Here is a 27,363-nt window from a genome sequence, read left to right as displayed (position 1 = left end):
ATTAGCAGGTTTTCTATTTCAATAAAATAAGCTCTATTAGGAATAATGGACGTTTCTTTAGTGCTACATGTAGCTTCTCATTAGATCCTGGATCTAATAAAATCTATAATACTCTAATAATTATAATTTTAAAAAATTATCACATTTTATCTTCATCTTACAGAGGACACTGACTTAATTTGCAGGTCACCTAGATAGTCCACATTTTTTTTTTCCCCTTTAATAAGGTGGATTCAATCTACTCACCATTTGTTAGCATTTTTGCATTTCTAGTTAGAGATTAGGTTGGTAACCAGCTTTTCTCCCCCTTGCTATCTTTGCCAGGTTTTGGTATTGGGATTGTTTGCTTCCCAAACAAGTTGACAAACCTTTGGTGATTTGCTTTCATTAGTCCAAGTTTCAATAAATAAGAACAAACAATTCAAAACTAAGAACGCATTTAACTACTCTAGTAAATTTTCCCACAGAATCTGGGTCTGTAATGTGAAGTCTTAACTAGCTTAGTCACAGGGGTGGGACCATGTGGGATGTTTGCTAATAATTATCACTCACAACATCTTAAAACGTTTGTCTGAGCAACTGTCATGGAGTCTCCCCTTTCTCTAAGTATTAAAAGAAAATCCTGGGGAAAGAAATCTCGAAGATGGCTTCAGTCTGTTTCAACGTAGAATCCAGCCTTGAAACTAAGTTTCTTTAAAAAGAAGTTTTCCTCCCTTCCCAAATCAGCAAAGGGTAACTGGATCCGCGGCCACGTAGGAGCCTCTAGGGGCCCTAAATCCGGAGTCTCTAGGGGTAGGCAGAGATCCGCGGGTTTGCCTGGGCCAGAAAAGTCTCTTCTAACTGTAGATCGCAGCCCAATCCCAAAGAGTTCTTGATTTCTCCCTCGGGGACTGGTCCCTTTGAACTTCCAGAAGGCCCGCCTCTTCCCCGGGCTGGCCAGCTCACTGGACCGGACCCGCTCGGGCGGCGCAGGGCGCAGCAGGGCTGGCCTGGCGCGCGGCCGCGGCTCCTCCCCTCCCTCGGATGTGGCCGGGGGGCGGGGGCCGGGGGCCGGGGGGCGGGAGAGAGGGGTGGCTGTTGCCGCCCGGGGAGAGCCGGGAGTCTTTTCCACGTTTGCAAAGGCCGCCGCACATCCAGGCCCGAACCGCGCCGCCCGAGCTCCGTGCGCCCTCGCGGCTCCCCGCCGCGCCCCCTCCTCTCCTCGCCCCCGATGGCTATCAGGGCCCGGAGTTGGCGGCCCCCGCCGCCGCCGCTGCTCCTGCTGCTTCTCTGGGTGACCGGGCAGGCGGCCCCTGTGGCGGGCCTGGGACTGGGTTCGGACTCGGAGCTGCAGATCGAGCGGCGCTTCGTGCCCGAGGAGTGTCCGCGCACCGTGCGCAGCGGCGACTTCGTGCGCTACCACTACGTGGGGACGTTCCCCGACGGCCAAAAGTTCGACTCCAGGTACCGCGCCCCGCGCGCCAGCCGGACCTCTGAGGCTGCAGCGCCCGTTTTCCCGCTTCCCGGTCTCCGGACAGGCCTTTCCCTCCCGACGGACCTCCCCCAGCTCCGCCCCTCGAACCCCCGCTCCTCCCTTTCCCTATTCTCACCCCAAAGCTTCCCCGACCCTTCATCCCTTCAGCCTGGGGGTTGCGGGGGCCCTGGAGCCTGCCGGCCCTTTTGCTCGCCTGGTGGGCTGGAATCCTGGGAACTTGCGCAGCGGGGTTGGCGCAGACCACCCACTCCTCCGCCCTGCGCAGTAACACGCGCGAAATCTTCGTAAAGAGCTAGCCCCCTAGCCGACCCCCGAGAGTAAATGTTAGTGTCCGCCTGTCTGTCTCCCTTGACTGTTCCTTCCGGCAAGGCCCTTGAGTGTCAAGTCATTCATGCCTCTCGATGATGATGATGATGGAGGTGGCGACAGCCGCTAACATTTATGGATTGTTACAGTTGTTACAGGGTAGTTCTCAGTGGTTTCCATATAACGAATTTATTTAATTCTTAACTACAGTTTTCTGTGTAGGTATTATCATTACCCTTATTTTGCCAGTGAGATAACTTGAGTCCATGGAGGCTGAGAAACTTGTTTAAGCGAGATCGTTTTGAAACCCGAATAATCCAAGTCCAGGATTTGTGCCCATTAACTACCGCCCTCCCCTTATGGCCTTAAGAAAAACTCACTAGGCAGGAGGTCGTCCAGAGCAAGTCACTCAGCTTTGCCCCATGGCCGGTGTCCACAGTTCCTGCCCTTGAATCTGCAGCGAGATCACAGCACCTCTCCCAGCTTCCCCAGTTTAGCATTAGGGTTAACAGGCCCCTTCTCCAGCTCCAAGCTGCTCTCCTTCCCCAGACTTTGTTACGGTCCTAGGTCTGTGTCCACACTTCTCTTCGTGAATCACCAGGCTAAGTAAAGAGAACAATTTGTTAGTATCTGCTTTGTGCTTGAGGCGGGGCTAAGCTCATTCGTGAGGTTATCTTTTAAAAGGTACTCTTAGTCTTGCCTTTTAAAAAATTCCAGTGAGTGTATATACAAAAGCTGGTTAGTATTTGATGTAGCACATAGCAAGCACTGAGAAATATTCATTCTCATATTGTTTCAGTTGCTTCTTTTTAATACAGGTTTATTGAGATATAATTTACGTTCCATACAATTCACCCATTTAAAGTGTATGATTCAATTTTTTTTTTTAGTATATTCACAGAGTTGTGAAAATCGTCACAACTCTCTAATTCTAGAATATTTTCCACACTCCAAAAAAAGAAAGCCATCAGCAATCACTCTCTTCCCCTCCAGGTCTAGGTAACCACTAATCTTCTTTCTGTCTTTTTATGGAATCTTGTCATTTGCAGCCTTTGGGTTTGGTTTCTTTCACATAAGGTTGGTTCATTTATGCTGTAGCATGTATCAGCTCTTTATTGCTATTTATGGCTGTATAATATTCCATATCATATTTTATCTATTAATTAGCTGATGGGCTTTTGAGTTATTTACACTTTTTGGTTATTATGAATAATAATGTTATGAACATTCACATACTAGGTTTTGTGTGGATGTATGTTTTCATCTTTTATGGATATATGCCTAGAAGTGGAACTGCTAGGTCCTATGGTAACTATGTTTAACTTTTTTAGGAACTGCCAAACTTGTTTTCAAACGTGGCTGCACCATTTTACAATCCCACAGCAGTATATGAGAGTTCCTGGTTCGCCATGTTCTCACCAACACTTGTATGCCTTTTTGATTATAGCCATCCTAGTGGATATGAAATAGTAGGTCATTATGGTTTTGATTCATGAATCTCAAATGGTCAATGATGCTGCACATCTTTTCATGAGTTTATTGGCCATTTGTATATCTTCTTTTGCTTCACTAGTTAGAAAATAGTTAAGGCTTTCCTTCTTATGCTGATGTTAATTAATAATTCCCACTGGAACAAATCATCTAATACTTTCTACCTGCTAGAATGGCAGCTACTGTGAGGCAATGTAAAAGCGAAAAGAGAAAGAGTTGCTCAGTCATGTCCGACTCTTCGCAACCCCATGGATTGTAGCCTGCCAAACTCCACTGTCCATGGAGTTCCCCAGGCAAGAATGCTAGAATGGGTTGCCATTCCCTTCTCCAGGGGATCTTCCTGACCCACGGACAGTGGAAATACAGATGAGCTGTCATCCATTCTGCAAATGTGTATGCAGTGTCTGCCTCTGAGGATGGTGTTCCCTCCCTGCACTCTGGCTATTGTCCAGACAATTGTACACTGTGTTAAGTACAGAAAGAATAATAGCACACACTTCTGTCTCTCACATAGAATTCACAGATAGTTCTTACCTTGTGCCTTTACATATATGAACTACACTGAATTCTTTTAACCTCACAATACAACACCATCTCATTACACATGAAGAAATCGGGGCTCAGAAAGTTCAAGTAATTTACCCAAGATGATAATTACTAAGTGGTGTAGTAGGGCCTCGAATCTAGGCAGTTTAGTGCCAGAGTCTCATGTTTATAGTCTGTAGTCCACTCGTGTATGATGGAAGAATGGCAAGGAGCTTTGGAACCACCCAGAAAGTTTAACTATATGTTGTGTGTATTGGTGTGTTTGTGTCTGGTTGTGGGACTGGTCAGGATGGAGTTCTAGGATGTGTGTTAAGTCACTTCAGTTGTGTCCGACTCCTTGCGACCCCATGGATTATAGCCCACCAGGCTCCTTTGTCTTTGGGATTTCCCAGGAAAGAATATTGGAGTGGGATGCCATTCCTTTCTCCAGGGGATCTTTCAGAGCCAGGGATCAACCTGTGTCTCCTGCATCTCCTGTATTAGCAGGTGGGTTCCTTACCTCTAGTGCCACCTGGGAAGTTGGTGTGTGTGTCTGTATGTGTGCCTGGTTGGGGGCTGGTCAAGATGAAGTTCTGGGACAGCAGGAATAAAATCTGAGGAGGATTAAAATTTACCAGGAGGAACTGAGGGATGAGGGCTGGGGGTGGGGGTGGGGAAGAAAAGGCGTGAGTGGTGGAGGGAAGAGCATATGCAGAGGCCTGGAAGAGGGGGCATGTGAAAGCTGCTTAGTATGGCCCGAGCTTGGAGTGGGCGTAGAGGGGCGACAGGAAGGGAAAAAGAGAAGGTGAAAGGAGGTCAGAGAGACAGGGTCAACTTTTGAGAGCTCTCCTCTGCCTGGCTGTGGAGTTTGGTCTTTGTCTAGGGACAATGGGAAGCCATTGAAGAGTTAATCACGGGCGTGAGAGACCAGAACTGCATTTTATTATACAAAAGTCCCCGTGGTTGCAGTGCAGACAATGGAATGGTGGAAGCAGGGTACACAGTAGGTGACTGATTATTGTGTTTCCTTCTAGAGCCTCCATTCCTTTGGGAATTTATGAAGTATATTAGAGCATTCCTTTGCTATTCCTTCACAAAGAGCTTCAGTTGAGTTCAGTTGCTCAGTCGTGTCTGACTCTCTGCAGCCCCATGGACTGCAGCACGCCAGGCTTCCCTGTCCGTCACCGAGGGCAGATGTGGTACCTTCCCTGTCCATCACCCTGTGCCTCCCGGTGCGTCACCAGGGAAGATGGACAGGCTTCCCTGTCCATCACAAAGAGCTTAGGGAAGGAGAAGTCTAGGAGCTTTGGGCTTTGGCTGTTAATTTGGAGGTTTGGCCCAGAAGAAAATGATGGCTGTCAGTCTGACCAGAGTCATAAAACACAAAGGGCCTTTCTTTCCACAGAGCATTCTTCCTGCATCTGTGCCTGGCACTTGGGGGCAGTTGGTGTCTTTTCAGCTTATGGGCATTTGCAGTTGCCAGGAGGCCCAGCCCATCAGCCCTTGGTCGCTGGCTTGGGCATGGTTTCATTTTATTTTGGAGCCTCCTCGGGCTTGTTAGCTTGCTCTATGGCTACTGCTCTAGATTGAAGGAGAAGACGGCAGTTTCCCGGCAGCAGGTTTCTGGAGAGGGCTCCTGCTCTCACCCTTCAGTCCTTGGGAGCTCCTTGTCCACCACTCTTGAGTCAGCTTTTGAAGAGTTCCATAGCATTCCAAGTAGTAAGGGACTGAAGTTTAACATGTTCCTGTTATCTTTAGCAGGCAAAACCAGCATCCTGGTCACAGCCTTCAGGCCTGTCTACAGGCCCCTAAAGTCTATACATTCAGTAAAGGTTACTGTAGGAACTTCCCTGGTGGTCCAGTGGTTAAGACTCCATGCTCCCAATGCAGGGGGCCTGGGTTCGATCCCTGTGTGGGGAGCTAGATACCGCAGTCTGCAGCTAAGAGTTCACATGCCACAACTAAAGATTGGGCATGCTGCAATGCAGATTCAAGATCCCGAGTGCTGCAACTAAGACCTGGTGCAGACAAATAAATAAATATTTTTTAAAAAGTAATAATACGTATTACCGTGTGCCCACTACATGCCCTGTTGGGTATTATAGAGTTGTAGATGCTTGGACCCAGTGGTGTTCAAACTGTACATGCATCAGAATCACCTGGAGAGCTTATTATACACAGTTTCTGATTAGGTAGGTCTGGGATGGGGCCTGAGAATCTGTATGTCTAACAAGTCCCTAGATGATGCTGATGGTGTGGTCTAGGACCACATTTTGAGAACCATTGCTCTAAAAGAATCATAAACTCATAATGGAGGTCAGCTTCATTTTATATATTCATTATTCAACAAATATTTATTGAATACCTACTATTCTAGTTGCTAAGATGTAGGAGAGAGAAAACAGACAAAAGTCCCTGCTTCTGATGGTGGATACATGTTATTTTACATTTATCCAAACGCATAGAATATATATCACCAAGAGTGAACCCTGAAGTAAAAGCTATGGACTTCCAGTGATAATGACATGTCAGTGCAGGTCATCGATTATAACATATGTACCACTCTGGTGATACACTCTGCTGATAATGGAGGAGGCTATGTATGTGTATGTGGCACTGGGTGCAGGCAGGGGGTATATGGGAAATCTCTGTATCTTCCACTCAATTTTTCTGTGAACTCAAAACTGCTCTAAAGCAAAACAAAAATGAAAAACTGCCCTAAAAGAACAAAATCTATTAAAAATCCCTACCCTCAAGTCAAGGAGTGGGGAGGGCCCAGAAACCCATTCTAGCTGGCATAAGGAGAAAAGGAGGGAATTTATTGGAAGGATCATCCATTCCTCCTGAGGATCCAGAACTGTGAGCAGAGGTGACTTTCTGTATCTCTCTGATGGACTGCAGAGAGGCTGATTCCAAGCCCCCTCCTCCCTGAGAGAGCTCCAGCAGGCTTTCTGTGCCACATACATGGCCTCTTGGGTCCAGTTATGCTGACTAACTGGAATCTGTCTCAATTCCACATTCCCAGAATTTCTCCCATTTCATTGGTCCCTTTGGGAACCAGTTCTCACCCTCAACTCCCTCACCCTGGCTGTGTGTATAAAGTCAGGTGTTAAGTGAAAGAGTGTTATCTTATTCTTTAGGCAGGATGGGATCTCAGAGAGGAGCCAGAGGGCTGGGCAGTACCTTGGATGGTGTCAGGGTGGATCTAAGGGGCTAAGTGGTGGCAGGGAGACTGGTCAGGTCAGGGCACCCTCTCTTAGGTGGGAAGCATTTAAAGTGTGGATCTGGGGCTTCTCTGGTTGACCTAGTGGTAAAGAATCTGCCTGCGAATGCAGGAGACACGGGTTTGATCCTGAATCTGGGAAGATCTCACATGCCTCGGAACAACTAAGCCCGAGCACCACAACTACTGAGTTTGTGTTCTAGAGCCTGGGAGGCACAACTACTGAGCCCATGTCCCGCAGTTCCTGAAACCCGCAGCCTGTAGAGCCCGTGCTCTGGAACAGAGAAACCACTGCAATGAGAAATCCTCAAACTGCAATGAAGAGTCGCCCCCGCTCTCTGCGACTAGAGAAAAACCTAGGCAGCAATGAAGAGCCAGCACGGTCAAAAATAAATAAACAAATAAAATCATAAAAAAAAATAAAGTGTGGATCTATATGGGAAACCTTCCTATGGAAAAGCCACATAAAGAAAGAGAAGCTGCCCAGTGCAGTTTTAATAACTTGAGGTAAAGCTCTTCTTTTTCATTCTTCTTAACTAGAGTCTTATGCAGTCATTGGTAGCCTGACTTAATGTCCTCTGTGGCATTAGGACTTCCCTGGTGGTCCAGTGGCTAAGACTCTGCTCGACCTGGGTTTGATCCCTGGTCAGAGAACTAGCTCCCACATGCTGCAACTAAATATTCTGTGTACAACTAAGATCGAAGATCCCAAGTGCCACAACTAAGACCTGGTGCAGCCAGATAAATAAATAAATGTGTTTTTTTTAAGACTTAATGGCATTGCTTTTAATTTCATTTGGGCATCATTGCAAGCAGTGATACATTCGTATTGATTACTGAAGTTGGCTATATTTTACTGAAGGGCTTCCCAGGTGGCTCAATGGTAAAGAATCTGCCTGCCAATACAAGAGACATGGGTTCCATCGCTGAGCTGGGAAATTCCCCTGGAGAAGCAAATGGCAACCCACTCCAGTATTCTTGCCGGGGAAATCCTGTGGACTAGACAGAGGAGCCTGGTGGGCCCCAGTCCATGGGGTCATAAGAGTTGGACATGACTTAATGACTAAACCACCAACTACTACCACATTTTACTGGGCTGAGAACTTGTGTGAAATAAGAATTATTTCTAGAGATCTGACATTTTAACTTGTGCAGTTGCTTAAAAACAAAAATCTACAATAGCAGTATAATGATTTTACTTTCCTTTGCGAAGTTTTTCTTTTAATGATATTTTAATACACCAAAGACTGTCAAAGCCAACTGCTCACAGGTCAAGGTCTGACCCTCCATGGAGGTGTGAATAGGTGCACTATTTCTGTTCCTACTCGCTCCTCTTTTCTCTCTCATCTTCTTTCTCTTCCTCTCATTTTTCCATCTGGGTAGATCATTAATAGCTTGCCTTTCTCCTCTGCCAGGGCTCATTAGCTGCTGGTAGAGATGGTTGTTTGAGGGAGATACTCTTGTTGGAGCGTCTAGGAAGCCCAGAGTCACCTTTAGGAGTAAGAAGTGTGGGGAGCAGGGGTGGGAGGCAGAAACATCAGATTTGGCCTCCTCACTTCTGAGGTGGGCCCAAGCTCAGTGGTGGAATTCAGCCTGGGAGGGTGTTGAATCTCGCCTGCGTCATCCCAGGATTAGGCATCCAGCTAGGAGATGAGTTTCTGCTTTTGAGCATTTCATGGGTCTTATTCACCAAGGGCTTGGGCAAGGACCACAGTCCTTGTATCCCAGGTGACCACCCATCTGAGAGATTCTGAAATACCAGCAGGTGGTTCCTGTGCCCATTGGACTGGCTCTTTATTAACTTGTTTCCCTCCTGTTTTGAATTCTCAAAATATGGCAGTCTCTTTAATGTTCAAGACAAATTTATTCAGTCTAATGTGAAGCAATGTGAATATAGTTAATAACACTGTATTGTATACTTGACGTAAGTATACCTTTTACTAAAAAGGTAAAACTAAATGTCCTTACCACAAAAAGAGAAAGAAGGGACTTCCCTGGTGGTACAGTGGATAATACTTTGAGTTCCTGATGCAGGGGGCCTGTGTTCAATCCCTGGTTGGGGAACTAGATCCTGCATGCCAAAACTAAGACCTGGCACAGTCAAAGAAATAAATAAAATTTTAAAAAAGAAAATGGTAACTATGTGAGATGATGGATATATTAATTAGTTTAATTGTGGCAATGATTTCAGTGTACACCACTTAAATATGTACACTTTTTGTCAATTATACCTCAGTAAAGATGTGAGAGGAGTAATGTATCCAGTTGTCATTTGTCTAAACTAAATCTAAAATTGGCATTTAGAGCAAGCTGTCTTTTCCTTTTATCATTAATCAGGGCTTCAGCTCTGCTAACCGTAGGGCCATATTCTCTTCCCTTTTGTAATGGCCATTTTAACTTTGCTTCTGCATCTGAGATCAGAATAATCTCAACCACAGGTAGTGTATGTGTATGTCAATTTTTGGCAAAAAGTTTTAAAATTAATTTTAAAATAAATGCACATATACTGAGTTTTAAAAGCAGTTACATAATTTCCGTAAAACTAAAAATTATGATTGCTAAGCGACAGGAGTTGGGAAGGGGCTTGCAGTGAGGTGTAGCTGTTCTGAATTCTGACTTTCAAACTTCAAGTTTCCTTCTGCCCTCTTGCTCGTCTTTCACTCTGCAACCTCTGGGCAGCACACGGCGTCTACCTTTGGCCATATCCCCTTTTGTATACACCTAGATTCTGTTTCTTCCCTTCTACATCAGTTTCTGCTCTTTCGTTCCCTTTCCATATTCCAAAATGTTGCCACCTTTTGACAACAAGGGTCCCTGCACTGGTTTTCTAAGTTCTTTTTAAAAAAGAGAAGCTGAGGAGGGTGTTCAGTTTGCTGTGTGTTCTTTTTAAAGTTCATCCTCACTACAGATTGAAACCTACATTCAGAAATTGAGCTCCAGTGTGGGAGCTTTAAGAACGCAGCCACAGGGGTAGTTAGTTACCTGTCCTGAGGAATAAGCACAGGACGATATGTGCTTGTGTGCAGCAGCTGAGTGAGTTGAAGATGATGGGTGTTAGGTGATGGCTTCTGTCTTAGTGGTCCTTGGGCTAATCATCTTGAAGAGCATCACTGGAGGGTGCTGCAGCCACCCCAATCCCCACTGGGGGCAGAGGAAGATAGAAGTGTCAGCAATCAAAGGGTCTACAGGAGTGAATGATCAGGGGAGAAAAAATAAGCTGGTGGAGAGGAAAGGGGGGTATTGGATGTGCTGGATAATTTCCATTTTAAAATAACTTTTTTGGGGGCCACATCCTGTAGCATGTGGGGTCTTAGTTCCCCTATCAGGGATCGAGTACATGTCTCCTGCATTGGAAGGTGGAGTCTTAACCATCAGGGAAGTCCCATTCTGGATAATTTCCATTTGCCTTTCTAGGTCCCCGTTCCCCCAGTTCCACTTCTTTTTGCTCTGGGAGGTTGACCTGTATGGACCACGTGTGCATAATATGGGTTATATCAGTGACCCCCTTGTAGTCTGGCTTCTAGTTGGGTTCAGCCAACGGGACATCAGCAGATCAGAGGGAGTAGGGAGGCTGAGGTGGAGGTATTTATTCCTCTGACTTCCTGCCTGTACAGTCATCACATAGGCTGTGTTCCTAAACCAAAGGTCCTAGCTTAGCTTCTGTCAGGTGCTCTGAGCTCCCTGTCTGTCCCTGGATCCTTCAGGCCTGGGTGTGACAACTGCACTCCCTACTTGTCCCCAGAGCTACTGCACTGGCCCTTAATGTTTCTCTGCATCCTGCACACAGCGCCCTGGAGCTGTCTACTTTGGGCATATCATCTGTTTTCTGCAGGACCTTGACTGGAGCATCTGCAAAACAGCCAGATACTGGGACAGGCTGAATAAGTGCTAATTCCAGTGGTTGCAGAAACAATTTTCATGACCAGCTCCTGGCAGGACCCTGCACATGAATTTGTGCTAGTCGGAGTAATCAGCACAGACTTGCTCAGAACGATTTATTTTTCCAGATGGTCAGAGTTTTCAGCAGTAGACAAAACTGGCCTTGCATTGTTTGTTACTTTCTAACGTATGTAAGTTATATATTTTCTTTTGGAAAGGTGTTTTTTGTTTTGGGCACGTTGCTAGGCTGTTATTGTTTAGTCGCTAAGTCGTGTCTGACTTTTTTGGACCCCATGGACTGTAGCCTGGCAGGCTCCTCTGTCCATGGGATTCTCCAAGTAAGAATACTGGAGTGGGTTGCCATTTCCTTCTCCAGGGATCTTCTTGACTGTTATCAAATGAGTAAATTAATGCCATAAGGCCACACTAGTTTTTATACACCATCTAGGGAGGCTCTGTGCCTGGAAGGTGAAACTTGGACAGTCCTGGGTTCTAACTTTTTTTTCTCATTTGGCTAATTTTGTGAGCTTGAGAAATTTTTTTAACTTCAGGGGACCTGAGTATCAGTACTTCCTGATACTTAAAGTGTTGTATGAGGATTAAATGAGGTAGTGTATAGAAAAGCTTGGGCTTCTCAGGTGGCACTAGTGATAAAGAATTGCCCTGCCAATGCAGAAGACATAAGAGATGCCAGTTCAATCCCTGGGTTGGGAAGATCCCCTGGAGAAGGGAATGACAACCCACTCCAGTGTTCTTGCCTGGAGAATCCCATGGACAGAGGAGCCTAGTGGGTTACAGTCCACGGGGTCACAAACAGTTGGACACAGCTGAAGCGACTTAGCACATATAGAAAAGCTTAGTTGCCCTTGGGCCAGACACACAATAAATACTCTCTAAATAGTAGTTATTATTAAAAACTCTCATTACTTTTGGGTTCTGTGAATGAAAAATATAAAGTTTCCAGCTTGTGCATTGTTGCTGTTTGCACATGTTCTGTGCCTGGGAAGCTTTTGAAGCCTAAATTCTGGTCCATTGTTAACCTAAACCCTCCAGTTTGATGACGGTTCAGGGTGTGGCAAGATCCCAGCCAAGTGAAATTGGAGAGCTGGCATTCCGAGGGTGGTTGTTTATTTCTCCTGGAAATAGAGGGTGGAGATGTAGAGCCACTTGGTCACAAAGCTGATCATGCGCTTTTGTCCTCTGGCTTGTTAGCCAGAACTTGGACGTTTGCTTTCTGTTCACCAACCTTGGGGAAAAGAAGGTGGTAAAATGGACTATAAAACTAGGAGGAGAAAGGGAAGGAGGGGACAGATCTGACAAAGCTGCTCTGATGGGTGGTGAGGTGGACCATGCTGCTCTCCCAAGCTGATCATTGGGGAAAATAAGAAAAATGTAGAAGTAATTTACAAAGAAGAGCAGCACGTCCTAATGAGGTGAATTCCAACAGCTCTTAAGATTTATTCTACAAGCACAGTTGTCCCTCGGTATCCGCAGGTGTCAGGTTCCAGGACCCCTTTGGATACCAAAAGCCTCAGGTGCTTAAGTCCCTTATATAAAATGGTGTAGTATTTGCATGTAACCAAGGCACATCCTCCTGTGTACTTTAAATCATTTCTAGATTACTTCTAATACCTGCTGCTGCTGCTGCTAAGTCGCTCACTCGTGTCTGACTCTTAGTGACCCCATGGACTGCAGCCTACCAGGCTGCTCTGTCCATGGGATTTTCCAGGCAAGAGTACTGGAGTGGGGTGCCATTGCCTTCTCCATCTTCTAATACCTAATACAATGTAAATGCTATGTAAATGGTTGCCAGTGTTCAACAAATTTAAGTGTTTGCTTTTTGGAACTTTCAGAAATGAAAAAAATTTTTTTTCAATTTCCAGTTGGTTGAATCCATGAAGTGAAAATTGAGGATACAGAGGGCTGACTGTATTCCATGATCATTTTGAAATTAAGAGAATTAAAGAGAAGACACATTAAGCCACTTGAAATCTCGTACTCATAGATTAATATAGATAATATTTTCATGTTTCACCTTGTGGATTTTTCATATGCATCTATATATGTAAATTCAAAATTGGATTATTTTATATGTGGCTCTGTAACCTGCTCTTTTCACGTGTATGTCTTTCTGTGCCAATGAATAAAATCTTTAAAAATTTTTCATTGATGTATAATTAACATGTAGCATTATGTTAGTTTTAGGTAAACAACGATTTTATATTCGTATGTATTGCAAGAAACCACACTAAGTGTAGTTAACATCCATCACCATGCATAGTTACAAAAATTTTTTTCTTATGATAACTTTTAGGATTTTACTTTCTTAGCAGCTTTGAATAATGCAATACAGTATTATTAGCTATAGTCACCATTAACTATATTCACTATACAGTATTTTATTAACTGTAGTCATGTATTGTAATGCTATACATTACATAATTATAGCAGAAATCTTTTATTTTTAAATGACCATAGAGAATTTATTATATGTCTTTGTCTTTTATCCAACCAGTGCCATACTCTTGGACTTCTAAGTTATTTCCAGCATTTCGTTATTATAAACCAAGCTCTGTAGTTATTTTCTTAAACACAGTGTCTAAAACCCTGTGGGTGTTTCTGCCAGTTTATAAGGTTCAGTTCAGTTCAGTTCAGTCGCTCAGTCATGTCCGACTCTTTTCGACCCTATGAATTGCAGCACGCCAGACCTCCCTATAGGCAAAATTCATGCCTTGGAATTTTTTATATTCCCCAAAGCCCCTAGTAAAGTCTCCTAATTGGCACTCCCTTGTTGCTGCTAAGTTTGGCATTGAAGAGGATGAGAACTTGGATTGTAGCCATGATTCCATTATTTATTTTCCTACTTCAGGTCATCACCGGTTGGCCTTTAAAACACATTTATTAGTGATTTAAAGATTACTTCAGACTTTCAATTACCTGGAATAATTATGTATAGTAATACTGGCATAATCCTGAGGTTTTCAGAGCCCTTTTCACATTCTTATATGGATCTTCTGATGGCTGTTATTGTCACTCACATTTTGCAGTGGAAGAAACTGAGATTGAGAGCGTTCAAGTGCCCTTCATGCTACACTACACTGCATCTTTGTTTAATTTAGTGACTTAAAAGAAAATAAAGGAAAATTAGTAACAGAAACAAAATCAGGGACCTAGAAAATAGACTGGTAGTTGCTAAGGGGAAGGGGGTGGGACAGGATAGGAGTGGGAGTTTGGAATTAGCAGATGTAAACTGGTGTATATATAGGATGGATAAACAACAAGGTCCTACTGTGTAGTACAGGGAACTAGATTCAGTATCCTGTGATAAACCATAATGGAAAAGAAATATGAAAAAGAATATATATCCACATAACAGATATATGGGCTTGCCAGGTAGCTCAGTGGTAAAGAATCTCCCTGCCAGTGTAGGAGACACAGAAGACGTGGATTCTATCCCTCCGTTGGGAAGATCCTCTGGAGTAGGAAATGGCAACCTGCTCCAGTATTCTTGCCTGGAAAATTCCATAGGCAAAATTCCAGGAGCCTGACAGGGTGCAGTCCATGGGGTCGCAAAGAGTCGGACATGACTGAGCGACTGAGCATGCACACATGTGTGGATAACTAAGTCACTTTGCTAATCACTTTGTTAATTAAATTAACACAGCATTGTAATTCAACTCTGCTTCAATAAAAAATAAATTTGAAAAAGTTAGTATTAATTTGCACATTAGTATCTGTGATGTTGCTCTTAGGTACCAATCGCATAGAAATGCAGTAAGTGATTCTTTTTTTAATGGAAGAATTGGTAAGCTATTGTGCCACAAACTTGACACATATATTATTTAAGCCATAACATTTTGAGAACGATCTTTATTTGCTTTACACAGCAGTAAAAATGATATACATTGTGTGTGTGCAAGTTCAATCACTAAGTCATGTCCAACTCTTTTGTGACCCCCCTGGATTGTAGTTCATCAGGCTCCTCCATCCATGTAATTTTTCAGGCAAGAATACTGGAGTGGGTTGCCGTTTCCTACTCTCTTTTTTTCTAGACAGAGTTATGCCGATGCTTAACTGACTAGATTTGCTGGCAATATTCAAGGTAATTTTAAAATCCCAACCCTGCAAGTACTGTCCAGTGAAGACATTGCCTGCATCAGTAATAGATCTGTAGGTTTGTTGCTTGGCAGGGACCTCACTGTGTCCATGGGTACTTTTTTACAGGTTGGCTTCACTAAGGTTGGCTTATTTATACTCTTCTCTCTCCTTTCCGTTTGGGTCTCCAGCTACGACAGAGACTCCACTTTCAACGTGTTCGTGGGAAAAGGACAGCTGATAGCAGGGATGGATCAAGCTCTGGTTGGGATGTGTGTAAATGAGAGACGGTTTGTGAAGATCCCTCCAAAGCTGGCTTATGGAAGTGACGGTGTTTGTAAGTGTTTGTTCTGTACTTGTGAAAACATTTGCTGAAACAACCAGAACATTTGCTGGCACAACCAGAACATTTGCTGGCTCTTCAGTCAGGCAGAATAGAGAGTCTTTGGAAGCTTCAGGTAGCGGAAAATGAGAAGCAGTAAACACTCACACACGGCTGAAATTTCATCTGCAGTTTATTTATTCTAGATATGAAAGAAGTGTTATTAACACAGGTATACTGAATGTTATTCTTGTTGAGAGGAAATTTTTGTTTTTTCTTTAAGTTTCACTGGGAGGGAGTTCTCTGCTGGCTAGTGGTTGGAATAATGGACTTTGACTACTGTGGTCCGGGTTAAATCCCTGGTTGAGGGACTGAGATCCTACAAGCTGCAGGGTGTGGCCAAAAAAAATTGTTTTTTTTTTTTTCATTTGGAGGGAACATCACTCATTTTGGAATTGTATGTGACCTCTTGAGCCCTTCTGACTTCCATTCACCTTGGCAGCATCCTTGGTGTTTCTTTGAAAGGCGGCAGCTTCTCAGTGTGAGCTCTCTTTATTTTCTAGCTGGTGTGATCCCCCCAGATTCAGTGCTTCATTTTGATGTACTTCTGATGGATATTTGGAATTCGGAAGATCAGGTTCAGATTCACACTTACTTCAAGCCTCCCAGTTGCCCTCGGACCATCCAGGTATCTGATTTTGTAAGATACCACTACAACGGGACATTCCTGGACGGGACACTGTTTGATTCGAGGTAAGCCCTGCCATTTGTACTAGTACCATTGAAATGCCCCTTAGTTCCTTCTGTCGCATCCACTTTTTATGGCCTTGGAAAAACCAGGAAAGGGACTCGTTCCCAGCTGCTCTGTGATTGGGAACAAAGGTGTATACCTGCCTTTTCTCCAGGGATGGGTATGAATCCATTGGTCAGCTGAGTTTGAGCTGACCAAAAATCAGCTCAAATTTTAACAAAAATCTTTTGAAGGATGAGTTAGAGGTGCCCTCGTGGTATGGAACTTCTCCCTTTTCTCATTGGTTTTCAGTCACAATCGCATGAAAACATATGACACCTATGTGGGAATTGGCTGGCTGATCCCTGGAATGGATAAAGGGCTGTTGGGGATGTGTGTGGGAGAAAAACGCATCATCACCATTCCTCCTTTTCTGGCCTATGGAGAAGATGGAGACGGTAAGTCCTTCCCATTCTTCAAGCTACTCTCATCTGTCTATTTCTTTTGCAGTGGTTGGTTTAACTTACTGTGTGAAACCCACCAGAACTTGTGGTCTAGACTTGCAGTGTCCAATAGGGTAGTCACCAGCTATATTTAGCTATTTACATTTAAATTAAGTTAAATAAAAATTTAAATTCTGTACCTTGGTCACACTGCCACAGTTCAGGTACTTAAAAGCTACTTGTTGCTGAGAGCTACTGTACTGGACAGGCACTCCAATCACTGCAGGAAGTTCTGGTGGACAGTGCTAGTCTAGGTCATCTGCTGACTGATGGTTAAGATGAAGAAATCTCCATCTATTCACGGTCATTTTTGTTCTTAAGTAAGTCGTCTATCATTGCCTCAGAAGCTGTAACCTTAGGCACCAACCTCTCCAACCTATGTTTTCCCTTCTGTGAAATGAGATTTGAATTAGATAGTCTAAAGGTTGTAGCCATCAAGGTAGAAATTCAGCTTATGTTGCCAAAATTGTCGGGTTTTTTTCACTGATTTGTACCTCCTTAATGGGTTTTACCTGTGGCATTAGTTCCATGTGAATAAATGCAAAGTACTGATATAATTTTAGAGGATACATTAATTTGAATTCGTGTCCAGTTTGTAGTTTCACTATGGAGGCAAGTGGTAAACTATTTACTAGCTGATAGAATTTCTTACTCATGTTTGAATTTCAGGCACATTTAATCACACTGACAAGCTGACACAACAATGAGACCTTCAGGCATTTAAACAAACTGATATATGTAGTTAAGAATAGAAATGAGGCATTCCTGGAGGCATTCCAATGGTTAGGGCTTCAAGCCTCCACTGTAGGAGGCATAGGTTCCATCCCTCATCAGGGAACTAAGATTCCACAAGCCTCCGAGCAGTGTGGCCAAGAAAAAAAAAAAAAGAAACGAAAATGTGATGCTATTTAAGAAGTTTACTGATAGTGGTACCCAACTTCTAATAACCCCCTAATATAATGTTTTCCAAGCTATGTTTCCTGGCCCTAGGTCTGTATACAGAGCAGGAGAGGGGAGCCTTCTCTCCTGTTGACTTCCACTTTTGGTACTTAGGATCTGCAGGAAGTTTCTTTAAAAACCTTCTAAAAGAAGAACAAAGCAGCTTGAAAACAGCTACTGTAAATATATCTTAATTCTCCCCTCCTCAAGATATGTTATTATCTTATTGATACTCAAATTTTGTCATCCTTGGCTAGTAGAAGTTCATTCCCTTTGACTTTCAAATCCTTTTGTCTTCATCCACATGCATACAATGAACCAGATAAAAAGAGATGCCTAGCCTGATGTGAGGACTGTTATTCATTTATTTTAAACAAATAATTGCTAATTTAAATATTTAGAATAGTTTATTTAAAATAGTTATTTTTAAATGCTTTATACTTTGACATTCTGCTCAGCTATCCAGGCATAAATTTAAGTAGGTGAATTGTATGGGAATTAAATCTCAATAAAGTTGTAAAGGTCAGTTTTCATTCCAATCCCAAAGAAAGGCAATGCCAAAGAATGCTCAAACTACCGCACAATTGTACTTATCTCTCATGCTAGCAAAGTAATGCTCAAAACTCTCCAAGTCAGGCTTCAACAGTACATGAACCATTAACTTCCCATGTTCAAGCTGGATTTAGAAAACGCAGAGGCAACAGAGATCAAATTGCCAACATTCACTGGATCATCAAAAAAGCAAGAGAGTTCCAGAAAAACATTTATTTCTGCTTTATTGACTATGCCAAAGCCTTTGACTGTGTGGATCACAACAAACTGGAAAATTCTGAAGGAGATGGGAATACCAGACCACCTGACCTTCCCCTTGAGAAATCTGTATGCAGGTCAGGAAGCAAGAGTTAGAATTGGACATGAAACAACAGACTGGTTCCAAATTGGGAAAGGAGTATGTCAAGACTGTATATTGTCACCCTGCTTACTTAACTTATATGGAGAGTACATCATGAGAAATGTTGGAATGGATGAAGCACAAGTTGGAATCAGGATTGCCAGGAGAAATATCAATAACCTCAGATAAGCAGATGACACCACCCTTATGGCAGAAAGTGAAGAATAATTAAAGAGCCTCTTGATGAAAGTGAAAGAGGAGAGTGAAAAAGTTGGCTTAAAATTCAACATTCAGAAAACGAAGATCATGGCATCTGGTCCCATCACTTCATGGCAAATAGATGGGGAAACAATGGAAACAGTGACCAACTTTATTTTTTGGGCTCTAAAATCACTGCAGATGGTGACTCCAGCCATGAAATTAAAAGACACTTGCTCCTTGGAAGAAAAGTTATGATCAACCTAGCTGCTGCTGCTGTTGCCGCTAAATCACTTCAGTTGTGTCCGACTCTGTGCGACCCCATAGATGGCAGCCCACCAGGCCCCGCCGTCCCTAGGATTCTCCAGGCTAGAACACTGGAGTGGGTTGCCATTTCCTCCTCCAATGCATAAAGTGAAAAGTGAATGTGAAGTCACTCAGTCGTGTCCGACTCTTCTCGACCCCATGGACTGCAGCCTACCAGGTTCCTCCGTCCATGGGATTTTCCAGGCAAGAGTACTGGAGTGGGTTGCCATTGCCTTCTCCTGCTGCTGCTGCTAAGTCGCTTCAATTGTTTCTGACCTAGACAGCATATTAAAAAGCAGAGACCTTACTTTACCAACAAAGGTCCATCTAGTCAAAGTTATGGTTTTTCCAGTAGTCATGTATGGATGTGAGAGTTGGACTATAAAGAAAGCTGAGCACCAACGAATTGATGCTTTTGAACTGTGGTGTTGGAGAAGACTCTTGAGAGTCCCTTGGACAGCAACCAGGGAGTGGAGATCCAACCAGTCCATCCTAAAGGAAATCAGTCCTGAATATTCATTGGAAGGAGTGATACTGAAGCTGAAACTCCAGTACTTTGGCCACCTGATTTGAAGAACTGACTTGTTGGAAAAGACCCTGATGCTGGAAAAGACTGAAGGCTGGAGGAGAAGGGGATGACAGAAGATAAGATGGTTGGATGGCATCATCAACTCAATGGACATGAGTTTGAGTAAACTCCGGGAGCTGATGATGGACAGGGAGACCTGGCCTGCTGCAGTCTATGGGGTTGCAAAGAGTTGGACATGACTGAGCCACTGAACTGAACTGAAAGTTGTTATAAAAAAGCAAACATTCAGGTAGTACCTAATAATGCTAGAAAAATTTAAACACTAGGGCTTCCCTGGTGGCTCAGACAGTAAAGAATCTGCCTGCAATGTGGGTTTGATCCCTGGGTAGGAAAATCCCCTGGAGAAGGAAATGGTAACCCACTCCAGTATTCTTGCCTGGAAAATTCCATGGACAGAGGAGCCTGGTGGGCTACAGTCCATGGGGTCACAAAGAGTCGAACACGACTGAAGACAAACATTTTCATTTCACTTTCAGGGTTAAGTGGAACTTTAAGGTGTTCTATTTTCTATTAAATTAAAAGATAGAGAAAAGTACAAAAGATTAACATTCTACACACACCCTCCCATACCCACACCTGCAATTGAGGCATTGATCACATCTGGCATTCCAGAGGCCAGCTTGGCAGCCCACTTTCAGCAGACTTCACCATTCCTCTGAAGGAAAGGAGACGGGGGAATGGTTCTGCAACAGAGACAGCTGAAGGAGCACAGGCTCGGGATGCCCAGTGGTTCGCTTGCCCAGGCCTTCTCCTTTTACGGCGTAACAAATGGCAAGTAAGAGTGTTGACAGAGGTGTTTGTCAGGTCACTAACTTCCTTTTATCCCAGAGTCCTGGGTTTAGAGTCAGGTATTGGTGGATGTTGACCTCTGCAAGAAGAGTTAGTGCCCAGTAATCTCTTCATGTGCATTATCCCATTGCACATATTCAATAAATCCTCACTGCCAGGAATATCCAAGAGAAGCAGTACCACCCTGAAATGAGATAGACATGATTTGAGGACTATTTCTATTTTGGATTGTGGGTGGCATTTTTTCCCCCCTCTTAGCTAACTTTAGTTTTGTTTATATGTTGTTTTGGATGCATTTAAAGGAGTGAATTTTTGCCTCTTTAAAAAATTAGCTGCGAGTTCCCAGACAGAGAACAGACTTGTGGTTGCCAAGGGGGAGGGCGGTGGGAAAGGAATGGATGGGGAGTTTGGAATTAGCAGATGGAAGCTATTGTGTATGGAATGAAGGGGCAACATGCTTCTACTGTATAGAACAGGGAACTACAATCAGTGTCCTGCAGTAAACCATAATGGAAAAGAATATGAAAAAATATATATATGACTGAATCACTTTTCTATACAGCAAAAATTAACACATTATAAAGCAACTATACTTCAATAAAATAAATTTTTTGAAAATTGACTACGAGTTCCAAAGAACAAGTCTAGGTAGTGTTCTCCAGAACCATGTCCGAGCTTTGGAATGTCTGCGATTTGCATCTGTACACAAATAGAAGCCCACAGAGGTATGTATTTGGGTTTGCATGTGGGTGCATAACCTCCCACACAAGGCCTTGATTTGCAAGCACAAGCATAGAAAATGTGGTCACAGTGGTCTCCATGTCATTAATACTGGTTTGCTCCTGTTTCTGAGGAAGCCAGGCTTCAAATTATACCTGTCAGCCCACGATTGGACACCATAGTGAGACAGAAGGTTCCATGGGGAACCACCCAAGACGTGAAAGAACATTTATTTCCTTGGCTTGAAAACTTCAAGGAATGTGTAACACCAATGCTGTGGGTGTTGAATTGTAGTTACAGTACTTCTAAATCTTGTGTCCTGATTTCATCATCTTACTTCATTCCACTCTAGGGAAAGACATTCCTGGTCAGGCATCTCTGGTGTTTGATGTTGCGTTATTGGACCTCCATAACCCTAAGGATGGCATTTCCATTGAGAATAAAGTAGTGCCTGAAAACTGTGAGCGACGAAGTCAAAGCGGGGACTTTCTCAGGTATCATTACAACGGCACGCTCCTGGACGGCACATTCTTTGATTCCAGGTGAGCAAACAGGGTCCTTCACTGACCAGAACATCTATTAACTGCAGTTTACAGCTGGCGGGACCATGATCTGTATGCTTGTCAGTGCTGATCTGGAGTTAGTATTTTCATCTTCCATATAGGTTTGTATTGTTTGATACTGAATTCCTTCAGAGGCTGTTAGAACAGTCTCCCTGGGCTCTGTAGGAAAGCAGGAGGGCTCATGCTAACTCCCACCACCCCTGTAGACCGTGCTCAATGATCCAAGTACAAACCCAGCTCTTGAGTCTGAGACGGGAAGTGACTGGAAGTGAAGTCCAGGCCGTAGGATGGAAAGAGAACAGACCTAGTATCAGGAGACCTGGATTCCAGGCCCTGTATGTGGTGCACTGAGGCATTTAACCTCTCTGAGCATCAGTTTTTTGCCTGTTGTTAGCTCCTTTCTCAGAGAGATGGTTAGATTAAAGAGAGAAGGTGGGTGGAAGCGCTTTGCAAACTTTGATGACTTATCTGCTGCAGGAACTGTTTGACTGCATTATGCTCCTCCCATCCTGATACTAATTAGGAGGCTAATTACTGAGCCTGTCATTACTCAGTTTTGTATTGTTTATCACGCTTAGCTTGCAGTCTTGATCAGGCAACAGGCATTTGGTTTGTGTTGTTTGGGAGACATTCCTTTAGCTTCCTATAGAGCAAACAAGTAGTGACAGCAGTCTTCTTGTCTCTCTGAGGTAAGAGGCTTCCTGTTTAATTAGTCATCTGGAAACATTACAGAAGAATTTTTATATGGTATACTTTTATTTGCATAAGTCATTTCCTGCTCCTAGGATCCCTTCTTTTAAATTTTTCATTTGATTTTTTGGAAAAAGGCAATAGTTACATTGTTCAAAATTAAAACAAAATATGCATTAAGATATGTTGTATTAATCACCCCTGCCAACCTTACATCCCCCTCTCCACAAGCCACTTAGAGTTAACCACTTTTATTAATAAGTTTCTTTTCTTATTCTTCAAGCGTGTGGATTTTTTTCTAATGCAGATATAATCAAATACAATTGTTATATTATTAATATCTTCTCCCTTTATAGAATATAGCATATAGAATACTATATGCACACATATATAACATTATGTATTATATATCCATACGGAACATAATGCTATGTACTATATGCACTATTCTGCCCCTTGCTTTTTTTCACTTTGGGACTTTTTCCATATTAATGCATTGAGAGAACTCATTTTTTTGTCTGTGTAGTGAATTGGGTGACCATACCATATTTATTTAACCATTCCCCACTGATGACATGGAGTTGTTTTTATTCTTTTTCTATCAAAAAAACTCAGTGTGTCTGTATGTGTGTGTTAGTGCACATGTGTGTGATTGAGTCACATATGAGCTTGGTTCTGTCTTTTATTCCCTGGAATTATATTTCTAGTTGAAAGGCCATTTTCCAAGTAGATACCAGATTTCTTCCCTTATTAATGGAACCACAGTTTTCTTAGGTTTCAAACAGATTTCCATTTTAGTATACTGGGATCTAACTCATCTTAAGAGCTAAGTAATATTCCATTATAAAGATTTGCTTTAATTTAGTAATCAGTCCTCATTATTTTCTACCTTTTGATGTTCTAAGTAGAGCTGCAGTACTTACTTTTGTAGTAAAATCTTAAATAATATAATTATTTCCTTAGGATAAATGTCTAGAAGAATCTCTAGATCTAAAGTTAGGTGTATTTTTACAGCTTTTGATATAACTACTAAGCTATCCTTAAGGAAGGTTTTACATCACTAAGAGTACCCCATTCCCTGCAAACTCAGCAACATTAGGTATCATTTATAAATTATTTTTGCTAATTTATAGGAGAAAAATAGAATTTTATAATTTTAATCGGAGTTTATTTGATTGCTATTAAGGTTGAAATTCTTTAAAATGTTTATTGACTATTTGGATGTTTTCTTTTGTGATTTACCTGGTTGTGTCTTTTGCCTGTTTTTATATTGAGGATATTGGCATTTGTCCTTTTCTTATTAATTTGGATTTTGATACATTAAAGATATTAACTCTTTTATGGTTGCATATTGTTGAAGGCATATTGCTTATTTATTTGCATTTTAATTTTGGTTATTGTGATTTTTGTTCTGTTTTAAATATAACCTTTTATGTTGTTAAATGCATTCCACATCTACTTTATGGCTTCCTTTATTCTTATGTAAATTCTTACACATATATATTCTGTTTTGGATAACTTGCTAAAAGTTCTCCCCTCGCCTAGGGTATATAAATATCTACCTGTATTTTCCTCATGCCTTTCTCATTGTTTTTTTTATCCTTTAAAATATTCTCTATTAGAATTTTTATTTGAGAAACTATTATGTTCTTATTGTATAAGTGAAACAATGCAAAGATATTTAGTAAAATGTAATAATTTCACATCAACCCCTTCCATTTTCACCACTTGAGGCAAATATTAAAAACCTTCCACAGACTCTCTCCATGCTTGTAAACTCTTTCATGTTTAAATCTGTAATCCATCTGGAATTTATTGTGGTGTTCAGTATGACCATAAGGATCTAAATGTTTTTTTCCCAGATGGTTAGCTAGTTTTTCCAGCACTATTGAATAACTTGTCTTTTCCTCACTCATCCAAAATCTGACATTTATTATGTACTAAATTCTTACATACACTTTGAGTCTTGGTCTAGAATTTTTATCCCTTTCCAGTGATCTAGCTATTATTCCTGGGCCACTATCACACCTTTAGCTATGGTAACTTTTTAATTTGTATGATAGAGAATATTCTTTTTCTCTTTATTTTTTTTTTCTTTTTCTCTTTAAACATTTTTTTTTCCTATTAAGTGATACATTGACATGATTTAAAATTCTAGAAGTATAAAAGGATAAACAAGGAAGAATTTTCCCCCTCTCCTTGACCATCAACCTCCTAGTTCCCCTCTTCACAGGGAACTAGTGTGATGATTTAATAGGTCTTCCATTCATATACAATGAAATGCAGATAATTATGTAAATAATCTGCTTCCTGGCTGAGGAGAGTCACTTGATACTGTCATTTCTTCATGCTCTGTGGCTCTGTGGTCCCTGAGGGGTGCTGAGAAGGAAGAGCGCCTCACAGCTCTGCCTTTTCATCTCCCTGCCCCCACTGCTGGCCATTCTCTCTGAGGCCATCATCCTTGGGCTGTGTTTGAAGAGACACTGATAGTGAACTGGCTCTTTCAGGACAAGCTTTTTGCCACATCTGCGCCATGTAAGGGTGGGTAATGGGCGCAGATCATTGCAGTTCAGTTTGGTAGCAGATCTGACGTTTGAAGTTTTATTATTTTATTCTGGAATCACCAGGCTTTGGGAAATTTATCCCAATTCTCTCCAAACTCATAGTGTAATCAGAACCAGAGAGGTTGGATCTCTCCACTGAGCGGAATGCTTGGGTCTCCTGCCAGAGACATTGAGAAAGGCAGGTACTCACCCAGCGGTGGCTTGATGAGCAGCAATTACAGCAGGGAGGGTTCATCCAGGCCCTGGTGGAGACTGGAGAGTTAAACTGCTCTCAGTACATATACTACTTTTCTGGCAGTCCAAATATTCATGTCTCACGTAAACAGGTGTTCTCCTCTTTAGAGAAATTCTTAATTTCTTTTTAAATTTTTTCCCTTTTTTGGCTTTCCTTTGAAACTTTATATTAGAGTAATAGAAGACTTTAAAACTTCTAAATAAAACTGTTTACAGGAGCTCACAGATAAATTCTTAGTTTCTGTTAAGGACCCCTTGATGCTTTTTTCATTGACTAAACATGGTCCCCAAGAGTACAGTCCTGTTTCCATTAGCTACATTCCTGCATGGTTGCTTCTTGTAACCTGCATCCAGTTCATAGCCTGACTAAAGCCAAGTGCTGGAGGGCTTCTTTATGTGAGCATTTCTGCTGGAAGCAGCTCCCACGCCGTGTGTGGACCCTTGTTCGCCATTTCAGGGAAGCATGTTTCCTGGCTCGTCCTCCGGCTCTAGGGTGCACCGCATCTCTGGTCTGGAGGCCTCCGAGCTCTGGCTGCTTCATGGAACCTGTTCCACAGCAACTGCGGCGTCCCTTGTGACCAAGCTCTTTTCCTCTTTCCCAGCTACTCCCGGAACCGCACTTTTGACACGTACATTGGGCAGGGCTACGTGATTCCTGGGATTGATGAAGGTTTACTTGGCGTCTGCATCGGAGAGAAGCGGAGGATCGTGGTCCCCCCTCACCTGGGGTATGGTGAGGAAGGAAGAGGTGAGCTCTGGGTGCTTCTAGGATAAACTGAGAGCACTAATTGCTGCTTCCACAATGCTTGGAATAGGGCCTCTTGAGAGCCAAAGCATAGAAGCGAAAGTCTAGCCTCAGACTTGAATGCTCAAATATAACTCTAGTTTCTAGAGGCGCTCTGCCGTTTCTCCCTGTTACCCCCTGCCCGTCTTCCTTTTGAAAAATTTAAAACTACATCAGAGTTGAAAGAACTGTGCAATGAACTCCACTTAGATTCACCAGTTGTTAACATCTTGCTATGTATTTATTTTTTCCGTATGTGTAAAACTATTTTCTCTTTGTTGAGCTATTTGAAAGTAAATGCCAACTCCCGCTTCTTTTGTTGAAGTATATTTGACATATAACATTGTGTGCATTTAAAGTGTACATGCTATTTTGATATGTTTATATATTGTAATGTGATTGCCATTGTAGTGATAATTAGCACCTCTATCATGGTGTGTGTTCAGTCGCTCAGTTGTGTCCGACTCTTTGCGACCCCATGGACTGTATAGCCTGCCAGGTTCCTCTGGCCATGGGATTTCCCAGGCAAGAATACTGGAATGGGTTCCCATTTCCTACTCCAGGGGATGTTCCTGACCTAGGGATCGAACCTGACACAGGGATCAAACCTGAGTCTCCTGTATTAGCAGGGAGATTCTTTACCACTGAGCCATCTGGGAAGCCCTTCTGTCATGGTACATAATTACCATTTTTTTGAGGGGGTTGGGATAATTGATAATGAGCAAGTTTGATGATTATAATATTGTTGTCTGTATTTGCTATACTGTGCATTGTATTTTGGTTTTTGTTTTTAACAACTTTATTGAAATATGCCATAAAATTCACCTATTTTAGGTATACAACTCAATGACTTTTAGTAAATGTATTGAGATGTACAGTTATCATATTAATCCAGTTTTAGAATATTTGTCACCCAAAGAGCAAACTTTTTTAAAAAATCACATCATATATGTTGACTTTAGAAAAAGAAAACAGAGCTCATCAACAACAAAAATTTCCCATAATCTCACCAGCCAGGAATAAGCATTATTAATATGGTAGATGGAATACTGGCCACAAAGATGTCCATGTTCTAATCTGCAGAACATGTGAATATGCTATTTTACATGGCAAAAGAGACTTTGCAGATATAATTAAGGTGAGGGTCTTGAGATGAGGAGGTTATCCTGGATCATCCAGATGGCCTTAATGTACTTCCTAGGATCTTTATATGGAGAAGGCAATGGCACCCCACTCCAGTACTCTTGCCTGGAAAATCCCATGTACGGAGGAGCCTGGTAGGCTGCAGTCCATGGAGTCGCTAAAAGTCGGACACGACTGAGCAACTTCACTTTCACTTTTCACTTTCCTGCATTGGAGAAGGAAATGGCAACCCACTCCAGTGTTCTTGCCTGGAGAATCCCAGAGACGGGGGAGCCTGGTGGGCTGCCGTCTATGGGGTCGCACAGAGTTAGATATGACTGAAGTGACTTAGCAGCAGCAGCAGCAGCAGCAGGATCTTTATAAGAGACCAGAGAGAGGAGAAAATGCTAGGCTGCTGACTGAGA

The 27,363-nt window shown here is 42.6% G+C and overlaps 1 protein-coding gene across 1 annotated transcript in view; it reads left to right on the top strand.

Annotated features, from left to right (window-relative positions):
• The first annotated feature begins 1,050 nt into the window (after nucleotides 1-1,050).
• FKBP9 (FKBP prolyl isomerase 9) overlaps nucleotides 1,051-27,363 on the top strand; it is a 43,523-nt gene continuing 17,210 nt past the window's right edge. Inside the window, exons 1-6 of the mRNA XM_061414169.1 lie at nucleotides 1,051-1,443; nucleotides 15,185-15,330; nucleotides 15,879-16,068; nucleotides 16,358-16,503; nucleotides 21,334-21,523; nucleotides 25,635-25,780. Of these exons, the coding sequence (XP_061270153.1) occupies nucleotides 1,211-1,443; nucleotides 15,185-15,330; nucleotides 15,879-16,068; nucleotides 16,358-16,503; nucleotides 21,334-21,523; nucleotides 25,635-25,780 (1,051 nt within the window). The 5' untranslated portion in view covers nucleotides 1,051-1,210. The remainder of the gene's footprint in view (nucleotides 1,444-15,184; nucleotides 15,331-15,878; nucleotides 16,069-16,357; nucleotides 16,504-21,333; nucleotides 21,524-25,634; nucleotides 25,781-27,363) is intronic.

This window comes from Bos javanicus, chromosome 4, assembly GCF_032452875.1.
Source record: "Bos javanicus breed banteng chromosome 4, ARS-OSU_banteng_1.0, whole genome shotgun sequence".
NCBI lineage: Eukaryota > Metazoa > Chordata > Mammalia > Artiodactyla > Bovidae > Bos > Bos javanicus.
This window is presented reverse-complemented; position numbering and strand designations above follow the sequence as displayed.